Source organism: Calidris pugnax, unplaced genomic scaffold, assembly GCF_001431845.1.
Source record: "Calidris pugnax isolate Ruff unplaced genomic scaffold, ASM143184v1 scaffold18, whole genome shotgun sequence".
Taxonomy (NCBI): Eukaryota; Metazoa; Chordata; class Aves; order Charadriiformes; family Scolopacidae; genus Calidris; species Calidris pugnax.
In genome coordinates, this window is record NW_015090812.1 from 17111028 (window position 1) to 17138989 (window position 27962).

Genomic DNA, 27962 nt, shown 5'->3' on the forward strand with positions numbered 1-27962 from the left:
TAAAAATGTAGGCATCACATGAAAAAGACAGCAAAGACATAATGACACATTACTGGTCAGAATTGTAAAATAATCATCATAGCAAACTACTTGTCAAATCATTGTTCTCAACAAAAACTTCAAGAGGAATTTTGAATAAAATCTATGCTTTTCTACACAGAACAGGTATTTTGAGTGAGATTACAAAGGAATTTTGAAAAATCTGTGTTATGTGAAATTGAAAGTCAATGTTTTGATTTAACGTGACAACAGAAATAAACCAAAAAAGGCCTTGAAGGTGAAGACAAGCAGTTTGTCTGGGGGGGGAGGGAGAGGGGAAGATAAGTAGGTAAACAGAAAAATGGTCATCTTTGGAACATCCTACTAAAGTGATCTTAAGTGTTATATTTTAAAAGGAAATCGGTGAATTGAAATGGAACATGCCAGGGCTGGAGATGGAGCAAGAGTCTGAACACAGTGATAAGGATGAACTGGTCAGGAGCATCAGTTCTGTGCACAAAGGGAAGAGGATGAAGCTTGCAAATACTATGCAGGTAACCTTTTCAGGCTTTGAATTGTGTCGGTTCTATGTCCCTCACGTCTGTATGAATGAAAAGTAACACTGCAGTTAAGGGTATGATACTTTCTAGAAATGGAGAAGAGTGTTTAGGATGGTGAGCTGTGTTTGGTTGCTGCTGAACTTAAACTGATGGTTAAACACCCGTGTGATGATATCAGATCTATTGGGATCTCTAGTTTGGTCAGAAAAACTTATTAATGTGTGAGAAAAAATTGCAATTGTCAACAAGTTTGTACAAAAGTTGATTTCTTTTTTTGTAAATTAGATGATCTATAGGTGAGGTATACAGAAGAGAGATAAGGGGGAAAAGAGACTCATTGGAGTCTGAAGAAAGTTGAAAGGGGAATGACCGTGTTTTAGAAGATAGTGCAGGACAATAGGAAGAAAAGTGGAAGATGAGTACAACTAGAAGCTGCACACAGTCTGAGAATGAGCTTGGAATTCAATGCTTTTGCTGGTCTTTTATTCATATTGTTCAGGAACAATGAAACAAGATCTTGTTTTGTCATGATTTTATCTGTTTTGCATTTCTTAATCCCTTAATGCTCATGTCTGCTATTCCTTTAATCAGATCTTTTTATATTCAACCATTGAGATCCATATACCCTAACATTAACAGTTGTTCTGGTTTTGTTTGATGCAGAAATATTTTGCCTTTCAGGAACCAGTTTTTCAAATACAGCTGTAGCTCATACAGTTCATATCATCTTTTTCCTAATATGTTTACTGATACTCTTTTGCTAGCGTGTATTTTTCTCATTTGTTCTGATTTGTTTCCAGCTTCTGAATTTGACATTTGACATGAACTTGTTCTCTTCCCATTATTAGCTATTTTGTGTTTGGCATTAATTGACTTGCATGTGGTTTTGGTTTCCTAGTCTTCTGTTTACTTAATGTCCACTGTGGTAGCATTAACATGGAACCTTGACATCTGAGGTCTTACTCTAGTAAGCTCATTTGCCTTAAAACCTTCTTTATAGTAAGAAGCTAATTAATAGATCTGTCTTGCTCTAAATTTTCTTCTTCTGTAAGCGCCATTTCAAAGTAACTTCATTTGTGCTCTGCCATTCCCTAAGGAATACTCACAAAACTGTTGTTCCTACTTACTGCTTTGCTGCGTACCCGTCTCCTATTCATGGACATTACTAAGGTTGCCTCTTGGTTTTTTTTTCACCTGCTTGCTCTAAGTCAGTATTCATAACTTTACAGATTAGTTGTATGATAGCAGGGACTGGAAAGCAGGAAGATAATAAAAATCTAGAGATTATCAACAATGGTTGGAAATTCAGGGAAAGGGAAATAATGAACAACTAGAAAAGTTTTTGGGCTGTAGGATGTTGAAATATATTTGCAGTGGCAGCAGAAGGAAAAGATGAGACTGAAAAGGGGAAGAATATAAGGCAGAACTAAGAATTGATCAAGATAATGGCAGAGTTCCTTGGTTGGGGTGCTTTTTGTATGAAATTCACTCTCAGAACTGTCCGTCCTGACAAACTGACTAGGGAGGCTCACTGGCTTGTTGCAGAAAAGTATGAATATATAAATATATGTAATATATATACTTGTGTGTATAGTCAGACACAAGTCTGAGTGATACAATGAGAAACATCTTTAATGTATTTCATTACATTAATAAACTCCCATTACACTAATGGGAATTTATAATTTTTAAGCAGGCTTTTAAGTGGGCTGTGAAACGCTTATTAAAAAGGCAATCTTGATGGACTTTAATAAATAAATTGTTGGTTCAGTCCTTGCCTTTTTGTCTCCCATGCTTCTCTGCTTGTGGAAATGAGCCCAGGTATCGGGGTGCTCACCTGCCTCACAGACCTTCAGAGGTCAATGCCGAAGCCCTGGAATGGGAATTCCTGTTCTTTTGGCCACTTGGTGCCAGAGCCCGCTTCCTTCTTCCCGGTCTCGTGGCGACATCTTGTGGAAGAGAAGTGACTGGGAAGAGGGATTTCAGGAGAGGCGATGTCCGTGAATGGTGGCTGAAGCATGCTCAGGGCTTTGGAGGGGGTCTGGTTGTACCATTTCCCTCTCCAGAGAATGTAATAAAGAGTTTTCTCATTAGCTGTGTGCAACGGAGACTGACTGAACTGTCAGAGGCTCTTTGTGTGGACAGTTTTGGGTATCTTTTGACTTTGATTTTTACTGCTCCCTGAAATCCTCCAGCATAATAGAAAAATAATGAGATGGTTAATGTCAGGTCATTTAACACAACATTGAAATAATGTTACTGATTACAGATATATGCTTTTAGAACTTTTTTCTTGGCAACTCTTCTTGACTTTCCTTACACACCTGTATTCCAGTTTGGCAGGTAGCTGATGGAAAGTGAAGAGGGATATCTTGTTTCCAGAAACTTGGTACACACTAAGGGAAGAAAGGAACTTGTGAGCTGTATGCATTCCAACTGCCCTCAGCTATAGCAATTGATAGCGTGAGAGAAGATAATGTAATTCAGATGCTTCTGGTGAAACTTCAGCAGTGATGGTGTGCTTCCTAGTAATTTTTTAAATTATTTTTACTATTATTATTTTACTACTATGTTACTTTTTTTACCTGTGATAAAAATCAACAGCTACTTTAAGTAAACTGTTAGTTTTGAAAATGAAATCATACAATAAGGCATATCTTGATTTACTCTGCAGTAATTTATGAATATGATGCTTACTTCTGTACTAGCATTCCTTCTATACAAATAGTGAGTTTCTGTGACTGGGATACTACTGGAGCAGGGCAAAAGTGTGGAAAAAGAAGGGCTTAACATAAGCCATTTCTCACTAATAACTGAGTTGTGTGTCTCCTATCAGCAGCAAAAGTTGGTAAGTTTTAAAATGACAGTCTCAGAGAATTGCTCTTTGAAACTAAGGCAGGCACAGGAACTGTGAGCTTTAAAACACATGAGATGTAGCTCTATCTACCTAGTTCTAGGCTGTCTTAACTAACTGTTGGGGATAATGAGTCTCTAGGACAGACTGCCATGTATGATTGAATGAAATTTTTAATAAGGTGGTGGCGGGCTCTGAGGATCGTGCTGCAGCCTCGCAAAGGAGCTGAGTTGAGGAAGGAAGTGCCGCGCTGCTGAGTGTGAGGGGCGCAACGGGCTTGTGCCCATCTGAGGCACACACGTGTTATATGGTTAATGTCAGATCCCTCAACATAACACTGAAATAAAGATACAGACTATAGATAGATGCTTTTAGGAAGAAGGTAAGACCAAAGGTGCCATTTCGGACAGCGTACTTCAAGAGATGAGTGACGGGAACTCTTGCATGCATTTCTGGTTTTGTCCAAACAGCTTTTGCTAGTTTTCACTGTGCATGTACCTTTTCAAGTCAAACCACTGTTCCTTCTACAATTAATTGCCCAATCTGGCAACATAACGTTGTACCTCAGTATTTTACGGTATCTACTTCATCGATCCAGAACACAGCACAAAAAGGAAGTTCCTGTTTCGTGATGTGAACAATGTGGTTAGCAGGCTTCCGGACAGGCCCGCGTTCCTCAGGAGTCTTGTGAAACGGTAAACAAGCTCAGATCTGTCATCTGTATTACTTGAATAAGCTGAAAAAAACCAACCAATATTTTGAGCTTTTAGGCTCAGGCTCTTGTGGATTCTCTTACAAATAACTTGAAATTATTACATATTAATAACTAGTAGTAATTTATATTATGGAATTCTTAATTGCTACAGTTTGATATTCTGTGATACTACTCTTCTGTTCTCATTCTATTTTTTCCTAGGTATTTAATATGCTGACTATACCTAATTAGAAATGAAAATACTTAGTGTGAAATGATTTCTTTAGAGGAGGAAAATACAAGACTTAATGGAAGCACTCAACAGGTCATCAGATGTCAATTGATGTTTTCTGCTGAAAAATACACTTGTTTTTAATTCTTAGTTTCACGTGGCTTATGTACTGCTGTTAATTGGAAACACACAAACATGCACACAACTTAACATATCAAGACAAAGTAACTTCTGTAAAAGCCTTTCTAAAAAGGGTTTCGGAGGACAGATGGTGATTGAGTTAGAGCAGTAAAGTGTTTTTTTGAGTTCAAAACTGCTGTCCTTCTGTGTTATCACAAGCTTACAAATTCTCATAATCTGTTCCTTGGGATATTTCCTCTTGCTTTTTTTTTTTATTTTTTTGGAGGTGAGAAACTTAAGTGTTGGTTTACTAACCAAGTAATACTCAACTAGATAAATAGTTTCCCAAAGTCCAGCATGCTGATTTAATACCAAGCTGTCTTGATTTAGGCTGGCCTGAGGGTCTGACTGTTTCTTGCTTTGAACACAGAGCTTTTCTAGTCTCAGTAGTATTATTGAACTCTACTATAATTTTGCACAGGACAGTACCTACTGTTCTTCCCAGAATTTCTCCTAACCTTATTGCCTGCATAACTGAAGTATGCCATTCTCTGTGTGTGTAATAAACTACAGGTGCAATACAGAATATAAGAATGAAGTTGCAAATACGGGGGGGGAATAAAAATTAAGGCTTATACCTGACATACATCTGATAACTTCAAAACTAAATGTATTTTCTGTTACAAAGATCAGAAGTTGGTGTCCACTCTGATCTGACACCTATGTAAATCTTAAGTTATTTGCATTGATAAAATTGATTTTGGGTTATAATGAACAAGAACAGAATATTAACACTGTATGGGGATGAAAAAGTGGCATTACTAAAAACAGTTCTTGTTAGCTTAGCATCCTTAATCTTTTGCAGCATTCATAAGTATAGCATTCTTCCTTTATTGTAAAACAAAGAACACAAACACAGGTTTAAACTTCATTTATTGAAAATCTCAGAGTTTTGCATAATTTTATTCAACATCTGCAAGGCTTAAAACATTTTAATTCTGAATAAAAAGTCCATTAAGAAAAAAATTTATATTCTCCTTTAAATTTTTATAGAATCAAAAGCACTCTACTAAATTTTATTTAGCTGCACGTTTAAATGTCGAATCCTTCACCTATGATATATTCCAGCTGCCAAAGTCAAAGCATGGTTATCTATGATGAACATTGAATTGGGGAGAAAATACAGCTGGAGCTCTTAGTTGCAAATTAACTTCTTCCAGATGAACTCTGCTGACAATTGTTGCGTTATTTTCCTTCTACCAGAGACTGCTATTTGTAATTGGAGAAACTGCTGCAGTTCAGTCTTGTGTCTTTGATCAGAGAAGTCTGCATTCAGTAGCAGCTTAACCTAATACACCGTACTGTTTTGCCACTGGATGTACAACCACTGTCAGAGGGGCACAGCAGAGCAGCTGGTGAACCTAATCCCTTGAGGAGCCCTTAGACAACTTGGCAGAACTCATCTGTTGGAGGTCTAAGCTGAAATCTAGAATCTAGTAGCTTTGATATAAGAGGTAGGTGTCTTAGTCACAGCTTCACAGAGCTGGTTCAGCATTTCGCAGGTGGCTTGTTGCTTCATGGTCATGGTGATGCAAGTGAAGATAGATGTCTTCTAGCAAAAGGGGCAGAGCCCTAAGAATCTTATTTGCCTGTCCCAAAGGGACCCGATCAAAACATTGGAAGTTGACTTTAGTAAGCTTTGGCTTATGCCCTGATATACATATGTGGTATATTGGTACTGGGAGATGTACAAGGAAATGGCAAAAAAAATTATTTGCTTCTTTGCAGAATAATTAAGAATATAGAATAACAGCGGAAAGAGTTAATTTTTCTTAGGCTTTGTTCTGATCACAGAAAAAAGCTTTGTGAAAAATGGCTTTTTTTTTTTTTTTTTGGCAGATTAGAATAGAAAGCATCATGTGAAGAAAGAAGATATGCAGAACCCTAAAGGGAAACAATCTTATTTTGGACACAGCTTTGCAGAAACAAAAAGCAGCTCAGCAGCCTTTGAAGCCCTCTGTAACAAGTTCGGTGATAAATAATACTTTTGCTTATAAAAACTATTGTCTGAAGTTGAAGCTGAAGTGCTCCTTCTGTGTACTGTAGCCCTTGCTAGCATCTGCTTCATTTAAACCAAGTATTTCTTCATGCATCTATTGACCCTGATTTATCTCCATAAAATAACTTTTAATTACAAAGTCTTGAAGTTGCAATTCTGCTGTTCATACCCCGATGACCCAACAATACACACAACACTAATACATATGCTTTTTTTAAAACACTTTTTTTACAAGTGCTTTTTTTTTTTAGGAAAGTGTTTTTTAAAAACACTTTTTGTGATTATATCTTTCAACACATTTATACAGGAAGTTTCAGTGGCACATTGTAAAAATTACTTTGAACTATTAAAAAAATTCTCACACACCAGAGCTTTTGGCAAAAATTCTCCATACCCTCACTATAGTGTCAAAAGCTATTTCATCTAGAAATTATAGATGACTGATTTAAGAATAGCTCTGCCTTAGTTAAGTGATATTAGATCATCAGTTGATCCTAAAATTTGAAGCCTGTGCTAACTGCTCATGTAATTCATGCCTTAGTCATATAAATAGCTAGATATAGAAACACTGCTTGGATGAACTGAGTGTAGTTACACAGCTAAAAGACTTCTGAGTGTGAGCAAAAAGGGAAAGTTTAGGTGAACAGCTTTGGTTTTTCATGCCTGTGTAAACTACCCTATTAACTGCTACATTAGTCATAGACAAAAACTAATAAAAATGGCAAATAAGAGGGATTTTGAGATTACAAAAATTCATGTTTAGGTAATATCACATACTGTGACACACTGCTCCCCCTTTAATAAAGGGAAAGAATAATATGAGAAATGATTTCTTGAAAATTAGCTATTACACAAGATTACTAAGATTTTGCAAACCATACTTCAAGGTGTGTGTACATTTGTTTGTGTATCATGTAGTCACTTGTCTCTTGACTCTCATGTAACAGCCAAAAAGGAGAATAGGGTTGTACAACTACAGGACGGAAGGATTTATGAACAGGAATTGCACCTATTTTCTCCAATTCTTTTCAACACTGACTCAATTTCACATTGATGGTGCTTATTTTTAAAGTGCTGATGTTAGTCATCTGTATATAAAAAGAGTTCTCATTTTGTTCTCACAATGTTAGCCCAGTGTTTCTCCATGATGCCATACAGCAAAAGCTAAGGATTTTTAAAAACAGATAACTTAGAAGATAAATGACAATAACTACAGACAACCCTTGTGGGCCCCAATCTTGTAAACATTTAGGCACATATGTAAATTTACTCAATGATTAACAGCAAATAAACCAATGTCTAAGTTACCATTTAAAGTTTTATGCGAACATGAAAAAAAGGATAGTATTAACATTTCTTTGCATATGCACTAAGCATCCTGTGCACTATGCATAAGTTAAGTCATTAACAAATACTATAAGTACAAAAAAATAGTTAGTAGTTCTTGCAAAAATGGAAGAGCTTGGGGCAAGGCATTCTGTCTGTTTAAAAAAAAAAAACAAACAACAAACAGAAACCAATCAAACAATACAAACAAGACCACCACCAAAAAAACAACCAAAAAGCCCAACATGTATTGAAAACCTGATGTGTACTCCCTGTTCAAAACAATCTGAAAGGTCGTATTTTCCCCCCCTTTACTGTAGCAGTTTATTGCTTCCCCTCTCCCCCCATACCTGTAACATTGTTATGATCACACTGAATATTAAGTTCTACTTTTCCTCTTATCTTCAAAGAGACTTTTTAACATGTAAACCTGAACAGCTGATACCACCACCATTACTCCCAAGTTGACCATGGACCAGAAATTCACTCTGTCAAAGTTGCTTTCTTGTATATTTCGGTCACGAGCCTCAAATGCTCTGAGCAGGGTCTGAATCTGGACGCTCTTGCTTAATCTGGCTTTGACACTGTTGATCGATTCCTGGCAAGTAACAAAAGAGTATTTTTAGAAGGAAAAAAGACCAACTGAATTAAAAGTATAGCTTGCAACACATACAAAATGCTAATATTGTATTACCACTTATAATTTAATTTCTTGCCAAGTAGACAGTTAATTTCACTTTAAAATGTATACCTAATCACAGAGTTTTCATTAATTTGTTTAGCCTGTTTATTTTACATCACCTAAATTAAAGCTTAATTACCACAGCATTAAGGTTCTATAGTAATTTGGTTTTCTCCTTTTACAGGCTAGGGAAGTGAGAGAGAAATCAAACCTAAAATAATTTTTTTAGTATTCCGTGTATCTTGGAGAACTGCGATTCCAGGTATTCACACAAGTAAAAAACAGTGCTTTCTACAGAACTAGTCTCAAAACAAGTCATGTAGTAGCAGGCAAATGTAGGGCTTTTTTTCTGCTGGATAATCAAATTAACGCAGTTTTTAATGCAAACTACCATCAGGACTGTAGCTATAGCAAAAGAAAAGTAGTATGGTAATGTTGTATTCCCATCTTCTTTCTATGTTTTCACTGTAGTGGCTATAAACTGCTGCTTCAGCTTTGATACTGAAGCAGAATTTTGACAATAACTTGTGAATAGGACAACTGGAGGTCCTACAAAGGACACACAGGGTGTCTCACGGAACCAGAGGAAGTACAGAAATGCTCTGGCCCTAACAGAACTCTTTGTTCCATGTTTACATGGAACATGGAAAGTCAATGCCTGGTCCTATAGTCTGTTCAAATTTTATCCACAACATAATGCATAGTCATAATCTAAAAGCTGATCTCATGAAGTGCTGATTTATGTTCTTGACATTATTATGGGACCCTGAAGTAACTTCAGTGACAAAAGTAATGTGTGCAGTAACAGGAGGCTACAAATTAAAAACCAATGAAACCAACCCCAAAAAAGGTTAAGCCCAGCAGTAACATTTTCTCCATGGACATCTTCTCTGTTTGCTTATTTAACAAATATTTCAAAACATCTATTTTGGAAGCCAAATAATTTTATGATTCTACTAAAGTTCATATGTTACACAATAAGGAACATCAACACCATAAAAGAGCATTAAAACTAAGACACAATTGGGGAATTTTCCCCAGCAAATATGTTGTTTATCTTTAAGGAGTAAAACCACTAAGTGTTATGTAAGTCCTCACAGAACTTGCAAGTAAAGTAATAACTTGACTAAGTAAACAATGGCATCAAATACTAATGTTAACTTTACAAAAATTACCTACTTCATAAGATCTGCAAGGCTCTCAAATAAAGACAAATTCTGTATTTCTTTTTGTTTTGGAAGACATAGCAGTATGTACACAAGTAGCTGTAAAATCCATTCAAGTACTGCTTGTTATTAGTGAGAGGGATTTTCTTCACAATTTCCTCCATAAACTTTGGTTTTTCTAATTGTCTTGATTGCCAGTTTTAAAGAAGATCTGGCCAGCTTTTCAGATTCTGTGTTTGGTTTTAACTATTTAAAAGTGTATTGTATACACCTATAAAAGATCATAAACATGAAGTTTGTTTTGTTTTTTAAAAACCTGCATTTTGTTTATTGCAGTAAATAGAATACAAGCATTGTCATTCCCTACACCAGTGCATTCAGTAAGTGTTTATGGATGTTGGTTTGGGTTGGTTTTTTTGGGGGTGGTTGTGTGTGTGTGGTTTTTTATTTTTAAGATAACAGGTATCTGTAAGTACAAGGAAACAGCCAGTGGCTTACTGCATCCTACCAAGCACTAAGAACAGTGGTACAGGAACAGCAAACGGTCCTCTACTTCTACAGTAATCTCAACATTTAATGATCAGGAAAGGAAATAAAAGCCTTGACTCAGCAATAGTCTTCATCCTACATCAAATAGGGTCAGTGTGCAGTTTAAGCAAACGTTACCATTCATAGAATGTCTGCAAAGGTGAACCCTTGCAGTGTAGTACAGATTAACTACTGTCCTGTTGATGAGTTTGGAAAGATGAAATAAAATCTTGGGGGGAGGGGGGAACTTCATAAAGTAATAAATATATTGTTGAAGACAGAAATACTAATCCATCTGCTGGTTGGGCCACTTGTGTAAAGATGGAAAGAGGAGGCTAACACAGTACTTTATTTTCTAACATTGATAAAAATCCATGCAGTGTTTCCAGCTACATAACTGGGATTAAGCAATACTTTAATACTATAAATTTTCATTCTATTTCATTGCTGCTGGGGAAAAGTGTCCCATTTTAGCAGCAGGAAGAAAGGAAGCTGAATTGGAAACAGAGTGACTTTGAATTGGCAGTGTCTTCTTGCTGATTCAGGGTCTATTCTGAAAATATTCTCAAGTTTCTGTATGGAAGCAAGAGATCTATGGTGCTAGGCTTCATGCATCAGTAAAAGCAATATACAGAACTGGAATTCCGTATTTCCAGGATGTTGCACCAGACCAGATGCAGGCGGATTAGCCAAATGACATAGAGCTTTTTTTCTGAATGCTCTTATATTGAAAAGAATTAAAGATCAAGTACTAACCAGAATGTCTTCCAATTTCATATCTAGGAGATCTGTGCCTGTAACGTACTTCTTCCAGTCTTCCTGATCTTGTCCATCTTCTCCCATATTGTCCAAGATCAGTTCAAAGAAAATCACCTTTTCAGAAATGGTACTGAATGTGTTGTCAAAACAGAACATGTAATCCCCATCTTCAGTTTCCACCCTGTGTATATGAGCAAAATGCTATTAAAATAACTACACTTCTTGTGCCGGTTCTCAGAAAATGAGGTTTTGTAAGTAAGCTTTCCTCTTTCAGACTGACAATCAAGCACTTAGAAATAACTGAATAAGCTTTTTATATAAAAATAAGAACTCTAAAGACACAGATTGCATAGTCACAGCAAAATAAGCCCACTGACTCTAAAGGCTTAAAATGATGAAGAGAGCGGCTTACTTTGATTTTCTTTATTTGGATTTTGATTCATTGTTAATCATTACAGAAAAAGCTATAATGAGTGGAATTTTTATACTCTAGTAAAATTACGATAATTACCGGATATTTTCATAAAAGGACTGGAAAAATAGGGGACTTTTCAGCTTAATATTTATATAACTGTCAAGATCTTTTACTATTAGATGTGGAGAGCTTTTTCAGTTCCACAATAATTATTTTTGTTCGCTGACCATTAACAGCTATCATTAAAACAAAAATATCCTTCACTTCATGGTAACATCCATGTAAAAGCATTTAATGCTTGGTATTCAGTAATTGGTATTCTCAAACTGTCCTATTAGAAAGTCTTCTGTAATACCAAGGAATAATAAGTACTCAACCTTTATTTAATTGAAGAAACCAGAAAAGAACTTATGTAACACTTGCAAGTTTGAAGACTTTAAACTTACGTATGAACTCCATCTGATTTTCTTTCATCAAAAACGAGAGTTTCACCTTTTGGAGACAGTAGATGAAAATCAACATCTAATCCTGCTCCATCTAGAACCTGTGAAACAAACAAACAAAAAATCCCTCCAACCAGTGGAATTCCATTTGCATTGCTGATGGCAACATTTTTAGGGAGGGCAAACACAAGGGAACTGACACAGAAAGAATCTGAAAGCTAAATCTGCTTGTATGAGTTCACACCAAATTAATTGGAAACAGATTAAAAACTGGTTCAACCCAAAAGCATTTTAGCCATTTCAACTAAATATGAACATGCTAGGCTGGGCTTCTGTTGAATTGTTTTTAAGAATGCATACAATTTTATCAATAGGCAGAGTCAGACAACCTGTAAGACAACCAACAGACGGCTAAATCTAGGATTTCCATGGCAGAAATCATTGATGGGTAAGCCCCAGCACTGGTTCAGTGGTGGAAGAGAAATTTTATAACAAAGATCTGTCACTTTTATGTATATAAACATATGTTTAATTGTACAAGAACACAGTCTATGCAGTGTCATCCCCAAGATCTTTTTGTTGGGTGAATTAACAGTGTAGAAGACAGGATTAGATGTTTTATGCCAATCAAAGGTGTGCCACAGACCTTCTCAGTTTTTAATGCAGATTTAAGGCCTGAATTCTCCCAGGGCATTCTCATCTCCCAAAGGTAGAGGGAACTGAAGGCATTTAGCTTCCTCAGCTCCTGAGTGTATACAGTACTACAAAGCTGTGCTTCTTTCACTGTATAACGTGGCGACAGGTGTATCACCACATCTGTTATGTTGTACATATTCTCCACAGGGAAGACAGTAACTCCATAAGGGGCCAGAGATAACAATTTTTATGACATTACTTAGGTACATGCTAGGGGAATTTTGTGTTTGCTTGTTTTCCAGTGAGCTATTGGCATATAGCAGTCTGCTCCTGCTGAAATTGAGGGCAAAGTTTACACCGACTTAAAGTGACACTGGAGACTTACCAAAAAAAGAGGAAGGACAAGGAAAATACGTAGCTAGCAGCTGATCAAATTAAAAGCTACACATAGTAATACACCTTTAGGGCTATGACACAATCTAACCACCCGGAACAAACCTGTGTATCAGCATAATGTTCAATGCATGATGTTTGTGGAGAATGACCTGCATCTTTACAGTAAATATTCCTATGCTTTTGCCACTAACAATCCAGGATAATTAAGTACAAAATAAATCCATTTCCAATAACATACAGAGGTCCTTTTCCATACATTCAGATACAAAGATGGATCATTGCTGTTAGCAGTAGTGCTGAGAAATTTATGCCTGATAAATTCACTGTTTACACATTAGTTTTCTCTAAAATATAATTTTTGATTATGATTAAAATAAAGTCCTACTTAGTGCAAAATAAACTCCTACTTTGCTTAGACAGGGCTCTGAAAAAGACTTGAACACGTCAGTCTTTCATTCTTGTGCAGTTCTGCGTGTAACAATAATTAGAAAATAATCAGGAATTTCAGCTTTATGTGTTTAGTTGGGTAATGGGGCGGGGGGGGAAGGGTGGTGAAGAGAGAAAGATCCCGGCCAATTCTGAAGTACAGCAGCAGGATGGGAAAATATTCACTGTGGCTGTTCCAGTGAAAAAAACCTCTTTAAAGGAAAGAGAGAAAAAAAAGAAAATTTAATGAAAAATAATAATAAAAAAAAGAGGCCGAAATCTTTCCCAGGGGAACTCGACTCTTCCCAAAAAGGGCATCGCGACCTTAACGTCAGCCCAGTGAAACAAGCCTGCTTTTGCTAAACTCTCACCGCGGAGGTGGTCAGAAAAGGCGTTTCCCCGCAGGACGCGGGGGCAGCGAGGCGGCCTCCCGCTCACCGGGGCAAGGCCAGCGGGGCCACCGGAGCCCCTGCCCGGGCAAGGGTAAGCCCGGGGTTGCCGTTGCATGCCCGCGGAACCTCCGTGAAGGGGCCGGGTGTGTGTGTGTGTGGAGGGGGGGGAACCGGCGGCCCCGAACCCACCTGGTACTCCAGCTCCAGCGAGGCCTCCTTGCGCATGGGCTGGTAGAAGCACTCCCTGCGGCCGGCGGGCAGCGTGAAGGTGAAGTCGCTGTCCAGGGAAGGGGTGAACTCGGCGGCGGCCCGCGGCGACAGGAACAACCCCAAACACCCCAAGAGCAACCCGGGCCACGGTACCGGCACCATCGCGGCGGCGCGGAAAGGGCGGCGGGCGGGGCCGGTCCCGCCGCGCAAGGGGAAGGGGGCGGGTTGCGCATGCGCGGTGAGGGCCCGGCGGAGAAGGCGGGTCAGGTCTCTCAGGGCCCGCGGTGTTTGAAGCGGGGTAAGGAGCGGGGTTTCTGCGGAGAGGGAAGCGGGGTGCTGGGAGTGAGGGGGGGGCTACGAAGCGCCGTGGCTGTTACCGGCGGGAATCTCCTCAGAGACACCCCCTCCTTTCTCCTTTCCCCTCAGGCGTTGGTTTCTCTTGACCGTTTCCCATCAAAATTACCTCAGGCCTCACCTGCGAAGTCTGATCTGCTGTGGTGAAGGCCTTCCTTCTCCTCTGGCTTAGTTGCTCGCCTCCTCTGTGCAGCCAAGGCCTCGCTGCTCTGATTTATTACTGTTGTTGTTATTATTATTATTATTATTATTTTATTTTTAATTTCGCTGATCAGCGAGGCACATTTTGTGCATGGGTTGTGTATGTGCAGGACTTGGGAAGTGACTGAGGGGCGTGTTGCAAGAGGCTGCCGGCAACTGATGGCGTAGCAGGTTTTGCCAGTTTTTTTTTATAAGTGGTGATTCATGCAGCTTCTCATGCTTTGTGAATGCGTACAGAATTCTTTTTCTCAAAATAAAATAAAAAAAAAAGACGATTTGTACAGAGTGGCTTTTATCTAGTGAATGTGGGAAGAGGTAGTGTGCAAAGTATATTTCAATATTTCCCTTTTTGTATTTTTCTCTTTTTTTCTCTCCTATTTTCTATCTGCCTTATTTCGGTGTCTTCAAAAGTATCTTTGCAAGTAGCATTCACATACCTTTAACAACATTTTACTATTAAATATTATTCTAGCCGTATGTGTGGTACGCAATGGAATACACTATGTGGACTTGTGCTAAAAGTGCAGCTGATGAAGACCTGCTTGTAAATTGGCAGTCATTACGGAATCAGCTGAGGAGAACTGAAAAATATCTACAAACAGTAGAAGAAGAGCTTTCCATGTAAGAGTGTGTTTGGGAATGGGAACAGCCTGTCTCTTGTAACATAAATCTTATTCAGTGTAATGGGTTATCACAAGTAGCTCGTTTTGTGCTTTTCTTTTGAATACTCTTTATGATTAATTTAAAAATAATAAAGAAAAAAATAATGTAGCAACTTTTTACTCTCCCTCCCAGGACTAGTACAAGTGAACGTTATGGCCAGTGCTTTGATGAAGGGGTCGACTTCACTCTGGAGGACCTTGTTCAGCCTAATTGCAACCACCAAGGCTTTTCCAACCGTAAGAAGAATGCTGGTAAAACATCTTGCCAGGATTTTCAAAGAAAACCTGAAGTAAATATTGTACTTCATTACTTATTTGTATTATTCTGGTTTCCAATCTTTGCTATGTTTATGAATATTTTTTTGCTTTTAGGGCTTTGAGTTGATACACTGTAGAATCGGGCAATTATATCAGCAGAGCACTCATAAACATAATATGATTTCAGTACATCTGTTCTGCAGATGTATATATTGCTTACATATGCATGTGTGTTTATATATAAAAAACTTTTTTTATGTCTAGTCTTACTCAATATCTACAAATTCTGATAAAACCGTGGAAGAAAATGAACGTCTTAAGAAGAAGCTGGATGCCCTTCATGAGCAAAATGCATCTTTGGTTTCTCAGAACCACTGCCTAAAGAACAGAGTGGAAACAATGAATTTTGAATTGCTGCAGTCAAAAGCAAGAGTATGTATCTTTAATGTATTCATCAAAAAGAAAGACAAACCCTGAAGCCCCAAAAACGCCTCAGTGACCATGACTTTTGAGTCTATAATTCCAAGCAGATAATGCTGGTTTTTCCATCATGTCTTAATCTATCTCAATTTAGTATTTGAATTTTAAAGTTTAATATTCTATTTTTCATAATATTCAGTGTTAATCTTGGAACAAAATAGTTTGGAATCTATTTCTCTGTGAGCAAAACAGCAGTATTAATTATGAGTTCTATCTATTCATGTTCCAAGGTTTAATCTAAAGCCAGTAAGTCACAAAATGAGAAATACATTATGTAAGAAAATACTTCAATAATGTATTTAGTACTGTACATTCATGTGTCTGAGCTACATTAGGACTAATGTGAATAATAAAGGCACAGGACTCATTTGTGTATGAAATGAAAAATGTTCACCTTTCAGGTTGGATTAATATTGCTATATTGAAAAAGTGAAGGTGAGTTAGAAGGAAATATTGTGTGATTTAATATACATTTGTTTGTACAGTTTTTTTCAGGACAACTATATTATCATAGAATCATAGAATGGTATGGGTTGGAAGAGACCTTAAAGATCATCAATTTCCAACCCCCCTGCCGTGTGCAGCGACATCTCCCGCTCGAGCAGGCTGCCCAAAGCCCTGGCCAGCCGGGTCTTGAACACTTCCAGGGATGGGACATCCACAACTTCTCTGGGCAACCTGTTCCAGTGTCTCACCACCCTCACAATAAAGAATTTCTTCCTAGTATCTATTCTAAGTCTCCCCTCTTTCAGTTTAAAACTGTTACCCAAATATTCCTATATTTGGTTTATATGTAATGTTAATAAAATACAGCTATGCTTATTGTTTAAGAAATGTTATCTCCAAGACAGTACAAATAAGTAGATAAACAAAATGTTTGATTTTGGCGTCAAAAGAACAAATAGCGGAATGTAAGCTTTTGGGGAAGACCATGAGACAAAATCAACATATAACTATGCCAGACAGCATATCACACCAGAGTGGTGCTAAGGAACTGGAAGAATGTTAAATAAGCAGAAAATTGGAGGTCAGTTTGTGTAGGTGAACAAGCATCTTCTACAGCAAGGTTAAGAGCACTGTATCATTCAGTAATCAGATTGTTCTTATGTGTCTAACCTGAAGGTATATATACAAGTGTTAATCAAACCCCAAATATATTTGCATTTCAGATTTCTTATCTTGAATCAACTTTATGCACACATTTAGTCAGCGTTCCGAAGTTGAAAGAACAGATTGTAAGCCTGGAAGCAGAAGTTTCAGCTCAAGATAAAATTCTGAGGTAAGAAATGTACTTTTAAATCAACAATTTAACGTGGTTTGCTTGCTAGTCCAATGTCTTTGTCGGGATGACGTAATTACTGGTGCTGTGTGGGTAATGTAATCTGGGGCTTGAAACTTTCATTTCGGAGCCATATATAGGAGGAGGAAGGTGTTTTATTTTGTACTGAATGCATATAAAAAAATGGAGAAAAACATAATAAAGGCTGGCAAAAAAAAATCAGTTTATAATGTATGCTAAACATGAAAGTGCCCTTAGAACTGACTAGCGTGACTGTATGCTACATGACTGCATATCCTTAGTAAACAAGTATACATGTTTTCAAACATGACTCTGCAGCATGTAGCATAAAGGATTCTTTCTTCATAAATGTATTGATCAAGGCAAACAGCCACGTGAAGCTAACATAGCGTCCAGAGTCTGTCAGGAAGACATACCTGGCTGTCAGTTTATCTTACAGCCTCTTGCTATGTAATATTCAGTTAATAGCTCAATAGTCTGTCTTCACAACATAAGTAAAAATACTTATATTTAAGTTATATTTTAGTGTTTCCCATGTGACCAGTCATACCTGCTGTTTCCCATCCTGACCAGTCATACTTATTGCTAGAAAAATGGTGATGTCAGTGTTCAGATCTCATGACACAAAGTCAGCTGTCTGGGTCCTTCGCAGTTGTGATACCTGATGCCTATTGATCAGGTTTGGACACCACTCCAGACTGCAGACATACTCCCAGGGAGTTTGGAGACTCTGGGTGTTCCCAACCTAGTTGTGAGAGTTGCAGCGTGTTTCACTAGTTCTCAAACATCGTATGCAGAAAAGAACAAGAAAAATCTACCTTCTTTACAAAAAAAAAAGTTCCTATTTTTTAATTTATGCTTTGTTTATTTGCTAGAGATACAGAAGATAAACTGGATCAAAGCCAGAAAGCAAGAATGGAAAGAGAAGACATGTTGCAAAGATATAAAAAAGACTACAAAAATCTGAAAATGGAGTTACTTGAACGAAGCAAACAAGGAAAAAGGTAGCTAAGTAATTTTAATAAAATGAATAGTGAATAATAGTGCATGAGCGTTTGTTTCCATGGGCAGATGTTTACTTTGTGGAATCAAATTATTTCTTTGCTTTAAGGATGTTATTTTTAAAAAAAAAAAGGGAAATCCTGTGTGAAAACACTTATTATTTAAATAGGCACTTCTAAAATGTTGAAATTTGCCAGTAGTTGCAGGCTGAAATCAAACTGGTTACTAGTGTACATCACCTGGTTTTTCCCTTCAGAATAGATGTACTTCAATGGAGAGCTGAAATGTGACCGGAACGTATTTTTCCTGAATTATTTTTGACTTTGTCTTGCAAGAGCCTACAGCATATGCTCAGTATTCAGCAATGCTGAGTGCTGTACTTCTGGGATTGGTGTGAGGAAAGTGGTAGAAGCACAACTCAATCGAGAGAACATTCTTATATTACCCTTAATCTTACCTCTCTACACGGTACTGTTGAGAAGGGTGCTGTAATTCCATCCCAATCCACATTTCCCTTTCCTGTTGCCTCCTTTAGCCTAGTGATTGTGTGGCTAGTGGGAGGGTTAGGTGATTTCTTTTAACTGTTTGAAGTTACCATATGCAGTCCCATTACCTCCAAAATTTAATTTCAAAGAAATAAGAGGAGTAAATAAAAAGATTCCTGCCTGCACGATTTGTTCAACTGCCTTACCTTGAGCAAAAATTCACTGACTTAATGACTTGGGAAAGCATTTCTTGAGCCTTTTGTATGCAAGCCCCTTGTTTGGCTTGTCTGTCTACCTGTGAAATTACCTCTAACTTTCCTATAGCTAGACAAACGTAAATTCTGTGGCACTTGCGCTATGTTCACTGCTCATTCAGAGCATGTGGGGTTGGAAGTAGCTGTACTTAGTTACTAGCTGCAAATGTAAATGTTTCGGTACTTTATTAAAATTGAGCTTCTGCCAGGTGTTAAAGGCAATGTATGCTGTTATGGTTACTATTAACAATTATTACAGTTTGCTTTCAGTCAGTAATTACAACCGCTTACTATTCTTTGGCCAAGCAAACTGAAGTGCTTTGGACTAATGCTATTTTGTTTGTTATTCTGAAATCCCTTTATCGCCTTCTCTGAATACTTTTGCCATCCCCAAAAGGGGAATGGTCCTCAGACTGAGGAACACCCATCTGAGGGTAGGCTGGACTTTGATGAGGCGCTTGCCCCATCCCCACAGTTTCCTTAGTGAAATAGAAACAGATGTTATTGAGCAGCAGTAATTCTTGTGTACCTGTGCTGGGTGTCCTGAACAGACTGCATACCTGAGCTTTCACACAGTTACTGTTCCAGCTCCTTCCACAGTGAGTAGTGCTGGGGGAAAGTTAAGAAAGGGGAAGGGACACAGTAATAGAGCAAAATAGTAAGCAGCATGGTTGTTGCTCTGAACAGTTGCTCACCTAATACCATCCCAATCTCAGCTTCCTTTGCTATTATTGATGCCATCTCTCCAGTATCCTCCAAAGAATTTATCCTTCAATTAGTTTCTGTCAGTCTCACCATAATTGCATCACAGGAGTGTCTTCAGTGTCAAAATCTTTTCTAGTTTTAAGGAGCACTGCTATCTATCACGGTATCCCAGTCCCTAAAATGGGCTTTTACTGATAGGGACAGGAGGATGATTTGAAACAAACTCTTTTTGAAGGGGAATCAAAAGTGTTTCTTTCTACATTCTTAGTCTTATTAGAATTTTGTTTATGTTAATATGGAAAAAAGACATTTAAGATTAAGTTATGCCTCATGAAACTTTCTTTATCTAGGGCTTGGAAAGTTGGAAGAAGAAAGGAAGTTACCTGGAGCAATTAATTTAGTAGTTGTTTTTAGTAACTGGAGGAGATGGTTACATAATGACTGAAATTTGTGATTTTTAAAATTGGTATACTTTGCAGAGCCGAACAGCAAAGAAATGAAGCTCTGTTGAATGCAGAGGAGATGACAAGAGCTTTGAAAAGGTGTAAACAGAAAATGACTGAAAAATTAGAAAAGGTAAGATTTTTTTCCTTTGCTTGTTTGTGCCATGCTGTTAGGATATTGCTTCTTCCAGTAAGGTGTTGGTGGCAAAGTCCTAGGAGAGGGGGGACAGGGTAAGCAACTGTTTGTGGTGATAACTTCAGTTATCCAGTTTTAAACTGTCTCTGCACAATCTGGACAGTCTGCATCTTTGAGGTATCCAAATACTGCTGCTGTTTCTTCTGTCTCTTGCTTACCAGCTGGGAATTTTACTTTTTAAAAGTACTTTTACTTCTTTTAAAAGTACTTCTTTTAAAAGAAGTCTTTTGACTCCATTTGTATAACCTGTTCAATGAGCTAGAGAGACATGAGCTAGAGAAAAGCTAAGATGAAAATGAAGTCATCTCCCAAAGTTCCAGTGGTCAAAATTATTAATGCTTCCTGCCTTGTGGGAGGAGAAAATACAGTTAGCTCTTACAGAGTATTTTTATTTGAGTAGACTTCTTTCCTTGTGGAAGGAGCTTTTAGTATGCTCTAAACTATTAAACCAAAATAACATTACTTTTTTCCTAAATGACAGAAAAAAAAGAAAACTTATTTGCCTCTCTCCTTTTCACAGCAGTGAGAAATAGAATTACCTGCAGGCTTACCAGAAAGAAAAAAAGAAACAGCATAGCATTTATACTATTCTTCAAAAAAGCCTGTTGGCCATGGAAGCTTAGAATATTGTTGTACAGTAACGCAAAAAAATTGCTTTTTAAGGTTAGAGCTGAAGAAGTTGTCTTGGGAAAACGTTTAATTAATTGTGAAAAAGAAAAAGAGAAGTTGAATGAAAAGTGTGTCAGCTACAGAAAGGATCTAGACATCCTAGAAGAGCAATTAAGGTAACGCAAAGGCTTTTAAATATCTCTGTACACTTATTTGAGAATAAATTGCATGTTACAGCTGTCACTGTGAACGTGCTGCTCAATTCGCATAGTTCAAACCAAATCAGGACCAGCATCAGTGAATACTTAAGATCAGTTATAAGCAATAAACCAGACAAACCATAATACTAAACAGGTAAAAAAGCATTAGGATACACTTACAAATTTCTGAATTATGTTCTATAACTAATCCATAAAAGTTCTAATCCCACATGCTGCCATGTATTCACAGTAACAAGCAACACCCCACCCAGCCTTCTTGGAGCACAGGTTCCCTTGCTCACAGGCTGCTTCTGTGGGAGATACGGGAACTCTGGCTTTCTGTATACCTCTTGTGCTGCCTGCAGTCTGCCAACCTGACTGCCAAGGAGAAAGCACCCTGTGAGTTCGCTTACACCCCCAGATGCGAGTCCTTACTTGTTGCACACCATTTCGTCGGTCCCTAGGCTAAAATGAAGGATTCTCTTGGCGTCCAACGGGGAGGCTGCACTCAGGCCTGAGCAGAAGTTGTGATGCTGGCTGGAACTCCTCAAAGTGTCAAACCAGGTTTTGACTGCTACTCTGTTCCCACTCCAAGGTCCTTTCCACCCTTGCAAATTTTTATGCTCCTTGTATGTTTATTTTTCAAGCTGAACCCTGCTTGGTTTCAGAAGTCTTGTGGTAATTCCATCATTACTTTAATAAGGAAAGACAACCATCAGCTGGTGTGTAGCATTATTAGGTTTGGACAAACACCTTCTCAGACAGTTTTGGGTATGCCATTCGTGCACACTGCCCATACCTACATTCCTGTCTTAACAAATGTTCCTTAGGCCATTTTGTCAAGGGTAGGCAGTGTGTGAGCACCCTTACACTACCTTGAGCCTGTTTAAAAGCTCCCTGCTGCTGCTGGGGGTCTTTACCCTAGTGTGCCCTCTTTTCTCTGTAAACTTGCTCTGGGTTTGGCACTCGCACATCAGGACCTTTGCTGAGCTAATTCAGTTTGCAAAATCAACAGGTATTTTAAAAAGTGAATAGTTTGTGATGGGCTAAAAATACACTTGGCTCACTGTACGGTCATACACAAGGGGAGAGAAGAAATAGGATGCCTCCCTCTCTTGTTAGTAGCAGAATGTTTGTTTGACTAGCTAGGTCTTAGTACGTTATCTTCAACCATTGACATTTTAGATAGTTATGTAGTTATTTTCTTCTGTTCTTAAATTTCCTTGCCTTCAGCACAGTTAAAGCCACCTTGATATGTTTCCTATCAGTGACTCTGCTGATAGTGCTTAAAACTTAATAAAGTTGCTTAAGAATGAGAAGTAGTTTATTCTGTCCTTTTGTATGCTCGTAGCAGTTTGCATCTGGTCCTTAAGAACAGTATAAGCTTAGTAAAGCAGTGAAAAGTTTTCTATCCTTTGTATAGAGCTAATCCTAGTTTTACCTAGACAGGTAAACTAGTGAAACCATATAGTTATGGTGCGTTCTTGTAGTACTTTTAATAATGAATATCCTATTCCACTTCTCTATGTTGAGCTATACCTTTTAAATGGATGTACTTTTTTAGGCAATTAAAGGAAGAGAATCGTAGCACAAAAGAAGAAATTAAGACTCTAGAGGCAAAGAATGATGAAATGGTGTCAATGCTGACTCAATCTGATCAGAAGATCATTGAGCTTGAGAATGAACTTAGTGAAAAAGAAATAATACTTAAAGAGAAGAATGCTCTAGTAAGTGAAAACGCAGAGCTGAGAGCACTTACTGCACAGCAACAAAGCCGCTTAAAATTATGCCATCAAGAAATTGAGAATTCAAGGGAAGAGCTCAAGATACTAGAAACCATTATTTCCCAGTTGTCTCTAACTTCATCTGAAGAGGTACTGTAATGGGTATATCCTTACAAATTGCATTATGCATCATAAACAATTCTAACTGACATTGTATGGTAATCCTGTAATGTTCTTCAGAAATAATCTGAGTAAAATATCTTTGGTTTTCAAGATGCATAGACGAAATATTTTCTTAATTTAAATATTTTACTTTTGCTTTCTCATTCAGGAACAAGGACTAGGTGCTTTGAAATTGATTAATTAGCAAGCATTTAAAAACACACTTCCTGTTCCTCTGTTCTATGTATTGGTTGTTCAGATGTAGGTATATTCTCTAAAACATGATGTCCTATTATATGATGCTGAGGTTCTCAGTAGAATAGTATGACATTTTCCATATGGCAGACACATTACGTCAAACAGCCAATGTGTCAATCTCAACAATGGAGAAACTAGAGCAGGAGAAGTGTTCATAAGACCTTTTTTTTTTTTTTCCTGGGAAAGAGAAGGTCTTCCCTGACTGCAAATCAACTGTGGTTTATGAGCCTGAAACTTGTACTGGTGAAGTTTATCACTAAACCGAGTGATTGGAAGAGTCGTGTAAAAGACCTAGATTTGTGAACTGACTGGGCTTACTGGAGGAACTGTTTGGGAAGTCAGGAAGAGCTAGAGAGACACATGAGGTCAGGAGCACAGATTGCATCAGATATCTTTATTTTTGAAGTATAAATGTGAGCAATTGTAATGAGAACAAAATCGAGAGTATGCTTTCTGTATGATTTTGGAATTGCCAAAGTGACCTCTGCTGAATAGACTATAGTAATTTTGTATCAAAATAATGTTTTGGGCTGTTGTGCCCACAGACATTAATTTGGAAGTTTAATGGATTATTCAGAAGCCTTCTGTAACTTGACAGGAAAAACAGTATTAAATGCAGCATTGAAATATGAAAGGAAGCATGATGCAAGAAGTTCAAAACGTAGAGTTACTGATAATATCTCCATTTACTTAATTTTTCACAGCAAAAATGTTCATGCTTCAGTACTTATGCAAAGATATCTAAAGGAATGGTCTCAGTTTTGGAGGGTCTTAATGCCTGTGGTTTCTACTGATGTCAGAGAAACCTGCAATGCTATGCAAGCACTTAGGAGAATAATTTTAAAGATCAAGTTATCCAAACTTTTAACATCCTGGCATATGTGTCTTAAATTTTATATGCTAGTGTGACACGTGAATTAATCATGCTATGAAGCAACAAAAAGTCTATTTTTGCATTGATCTTGGTTTTCCCTTAACTTTTAGTTTAAATGGCACCACTTGAAACATCAGATCTCCAATTCCTCAACAAAGGAAGCTCTCTCTGAATCTTGTGAATCAAATAAACCTTTGATTGCAGACCTAAGGTATAACTGTTTGATTAATGAATTGTGGCAAGAATAGACAGATAATAAGGTAGTATTGGAACTAGCATGTAGAAAGAATGTTAAAAAATTGTCTCCTCCTTTATAATAGCATTGAACTGGCAATGAAAGAAGCAGAAATTCAAAAGCCTTTTGCAAACATTACTGTCCGTAATGGAGCTGGGCATCTTTCTAATGATAATGAAGGCCAAGAAAATAGCACGTTATGTGGCCTGGAAATGGAGCCTGTCAAATTGATCAGAAGTCAAGGAGGTAAGCTTACCAAAATAGCTGTGCAGTTCTCTCTGATTAATCCACAGGAGTTTTTGTGTGAGGTTTAAATAGTTTTTATAGTGGCTCTTTGAACTAATAGATATGGTTTGGTTGAGTAGTGAGCATTTTGCCACCTTGGAATTCTGGAAATTGACCTTTTTTTCAAGGCACAATATTCTTTTTGCTAGTTAAGTTAGCTGCTCAGCAATATCCAAGCTACGAGTTGTTTTGAAACGGAACCGTGTATTTTTTTCTTTATGCAGGTTATGCTACCATGTCCACATTTTCTTCGGTTGTTTTCTTTGTATCTTGCTGTTGCAGAAATTCTGCAATCGCTTGTGTGATTACTGTTTTCTCCTCTCTGTTCCATGAAATTGCTTCAGGGCACCTATATAATGATGCTGTCTTCCATTTTTTGTTTGTTTGTTGGGTTGGTTGGTTGGTTTGTTTGTTTTAATGAACCACAGCTTTCCTGTTTCATTACAGGGAAAAAATAAACAGTCTTGTTTCTGAATACTCTATGTGTTAGTTCAATATGCTATCATGAAATTATATGTCTTCTCTTTGGAATATATGATTATTTGCTTGAGTGCTGGTTTGTATGTTCTTTTACCAATTAATCTTTATTTTTTCTACTTTGAGAGAGGAGAAAACATCAACAGTTGGCACTTATCAGCAAACAATTTGAAAAGGAGAAGCAAAGACTCCGGAAAGAGATAGAAGTGTTACGCACTAAACTGACAAAAGCAGATGATGAGAATTCTTCTTTGAAGACCAGCATGGCTCAGAGAGCCAGTCAGTTTCAGGTCATACAGGAAGATCTGTTGAAGAAGGCTTCAAAAACTAGTAGCTTAGAGAGAGAAGTAAGTTTTTAGCAGCATTGAAAAATACATGTCTCTTTTTGTTTGCTTCAGTAATCAAAGATAGTTAAGACAGTAGTTATGGAAAAACTGCAATTGCCATATTAATTTTAAAATCTGGCTTATTTAAGAGAAGTTGGAAATAAACTGAAAGATAGCAGCCTTTGTTAGTTGTCAGAAACCTCGTTTTAAGCTGATGTCATTATTGGGCTTTATTACAATAATTTTGATTTGTTACGTGGATAATATGCACAGACTTCTTGCAGTGGTATGGTTGAGTTAATGTGTAATCTTAAGAAATCAATGTTGAAGGAATAGTTGTATTTTTTCTTATTAAATGCTTAGTACAGTTGCCAGGGATTAACATCATTACCAGAGTCACAAAAGAAAGAAATTAAGCTTCAGCTGGCTCTTCTCTGGTTGAACAAGTTAAAATGCTAATGTTTACATTCTGGTGCTAGTGTGTTTATAGAATTCCAGTGTAGTGGAATTTGTAGTATTTCCTAATAATGGCCGTAAATGTTACAGATCTGTAATAGCTCATTCACTCATATGGCACTGATAATTATCATGAATTGGATACATTTGAGGTAAATTGTCCTGAATTCTTCTCTGTAAGTAATAGATCATACAAGTTTAATAGATCATACAAAAATAGACAAACAGATAATTAAAAATAATATAAAATAGTAGTAGCTGAAGTGACATTGGTGGTGAGAATAAATATACAAATAATAGAATAAACCTGAAACAGTTGTCTTCATGCTGGTGTTTGTACCATATTTAATTTCAGATAACAAAGAAATCTTCTCAACTTTCTGCACTTGAGAAACAGTTGGAAGAAAAGACTATTGCTTATTCATCTGCTGCAGCAAGAAATACAGAGTTGGAACAGGAACTCATGGTAATATGTTCGAGTGAGAAACTACGTTTATGTAAAAAGGCAAAAAAAAGTTTAAGTTAAAACAGTATTATTCTACATATTCAAAGTGGATAGGCTTTCAGATCTGCTAAACAATCTGTGTGGTTTTTAGACAGTGCAGTTTTATTTAAAAAATCTGAATCTTGTTTCAAATAAAACATCCCCGACAGTTGCAGCAATTCCAGTCTGAGTATCGTTATGCAAACTTTTTTAGTTTTGAGGAGGAGTCTAAGGTTGCTAGAAAAATAAACTTTTGGTTGTCCATTTCAAATGGAAAACTGTGTTTTAAAGACTCCTCTAGCCACGTGAATGTAGGATTCATTTTTGTCTTTGTCAGAACTTCCTTGCTCTAGTTGCTGTAATCTGTGTCAGTAGTCCACCTTGGTAGACACCTTGTCTCTGTGTAGAGGCTGCATTTAGTGACATTCTATACCTGCGTTACAGGTGTGCCATCCTTGGAGATGAAACCTGCTGCGTATAACTTCAGGACTTTCTGTGTTGTTCTTTTAAGAAATTTAGGAATGCAATCATCAAATAAAATGTTGCTAAATATTTTTATTAAGTCCTTTTTGTTGTTGCTGTTGCCCAGGGAAAAATCAGACGCATTCATGAGTTGGAAACAACTATCAGTGAAGAACATGAGCAAATAACTTCTGCTTTTGAAAAAGCAAAGTTGGTTCACCTTGAGCAGCACAAAGAGATGGAGAAACAGATTGAACTAGTAAGACCTTCCTTGTGTGCTAGTATGTGAGTGATGCACTTGGTAACTTTTTCCCTATGTTAATTTCTCTGTCTTTTTAGTAATTTTGAGGCAGATGTCTAATTAACAAGTTTCTTCTTCTCCCTACATCTCCTGATTTTTAGTTCATTTCCCATTAACGCTATGCAATCTCATGATTTCCCTCTAAGATATTAATATCCTGTTTTCTGCTCAACTGAAGAGAAATAGAGACTTAGGAAGAATACTGTTGTTCTTTGTTCCAAACACTTAGCAAAAAAAAAAAAAAAGAAAAGAAATTATTTTTTTTGCCTACTGGGATTAAACCACTACAGCTTCTAACAATTTTCTTTCATTTGCTGAATCTCTGCCAGCCTGAGCCTTATGAGCATCTGTGTTCAAGGAGAACTGGTGGTAGGCTTCTCAATCTTTACAGAAGAATTCTGTTACTTGATGAGATTAGAAATATAACTGTGGCTATTTCTAGCTGTTCAAGAAGCTTGTCATTTTTTACTAAAGAATGTATGCCTGCCTTTCTGTCTTGGCTGATGACAGGCAATTACACTCTGCCTGCCCTCATTCTCTTGATTCTCCTGTTGCTTTAAAATATTAAGCGTTTGGGATTTCTTGATATTTTTAAGATTCTGCAATACTGCTGATGGCAGGAATGTATTTGCTTTTTTGTTCTTAAAGTGATGAGTGAAGAGAACTGAATGATATAGTTAGATGCACAAATTCTCTGAAAAAGCTTATTAAAATAATGAACCATAAATTACTTTTGGACAGCTTCAGACACAGCTGGAGAAGAAACATCAACAATTCACTGAACAAGAGAAAATAATATCTATTTTGCAACAAGATGTTATACATAAACAGCATCACATTGAATCATTGGATGGGATGCTGATAGAAAGCAGAGAGGTAAGGTTGGCTCTTG

At 37.3% G+C, this 27962-nt stretch overlaps 2 protein-coding genes across 3 annotated transcripts in view; one reads left to right on the forward strand and one right to left on the reverse strand.

Annotated features, from left to right (window-relative positions):
- Positions 1-5355: 5355 nt before the first annotated feature.
- Positions 5356-14075, reverse strand: TMED5 (transmembrane p24 trafficking protein 5). The gene is made up of 4 exons (XM_014939171.1): positions 13857-14075; positions 11821-11918; positions 10957-11140; positions 5356-8422 (listed from the first exon to the last, which is right to left on the reverse strand). The coding sequence occupies exons 1-4, from the start codon at positions 14037-14039 to the stop codon at positions 8204-8206; spliced, it is 684 nt and encodes a 227-aa protein (XP_014794657.1). The 5' UTR covers positions 14040-14075; the 3' UTR covers positions 5356-8203.
- Positions 14076-14125: 50 nt separating this feature from the next.
- CCDC18 (coiled-coil domain containing 18) overlaps positions 14126-27962 on the forward strand; it is a 29161-nt gene continuing 15324 nt past the window's right edge. For both annotated transcript variants that reach the window (XR_001411669.1, XM_014939529.1), the window contains exons 1-15: positions 14126-14175; positions 14905-15053; positions 15228-15384; positions 15617-15784; positions 17002-17111; positions 18008-18136; positions 20058-20154; positions 20881-21002; positions 22591-22900; positions 24155-24255; positions 24365-24525; positions 25168-25388; positions 26179-26289; positions 26897-27028; positions 27812-27946. Coding sequence is in view for 1 of the 2 variants with exons in the window: in XM_014939529.1 (XP_014795015.1) it covers positions 14923-15053; positions 15228-15384; positions 15617-15784; positions 17002-17111; positions 18008-18136; positions 20058-20154; positions 20881-21002; positions 22591-22900; positions 24155-24255; positions 24365-24525; positions 25168-25388; positions 26179-26289; positions 26897-27028; positions 27812-27946 (2085 nt within the window). In the remaining variant the exon portion in view is untranslated. The remainder of the gene's footprint in view (positions 14176-14904; positions 15054-15227; positions 15385-15616; positions 15785-17001; positions 17112-18007; positions 18137-20057; positions 20155-20880; positions 21003-22590; positions 22901-24154; positions 24256-24364; positions 24526-25167; positions 25389-26178; positions 26290-26896; positions 27029-27811; positions 27947-27962) is intronic.

Bases quoted from the DNA above. Each gene is read 5' to 3' on its own strand.
- TMED5 (XM_014939171.1), bottom strand. From the start codon at position 14,039: ATGGTGCCGGTACCGTGGCCCGGGTTGCTCTTGGGGTGTTTGGGGTTG. The intron at 11,141-11,820 runs GTAAGTTTAAAG...TCATATACACAG, and splicing joins AAATCAGATGGAGTTCATAC to GGTGGAAACTGAAGATGGGG. The intron at 8,423-10,956 runs GTTAGTACTTGA...GTTACTTGCCAG, and splicing joins TGAAATTGGAAGACATTCTG to GAATCGATCAACAGTGTCAA.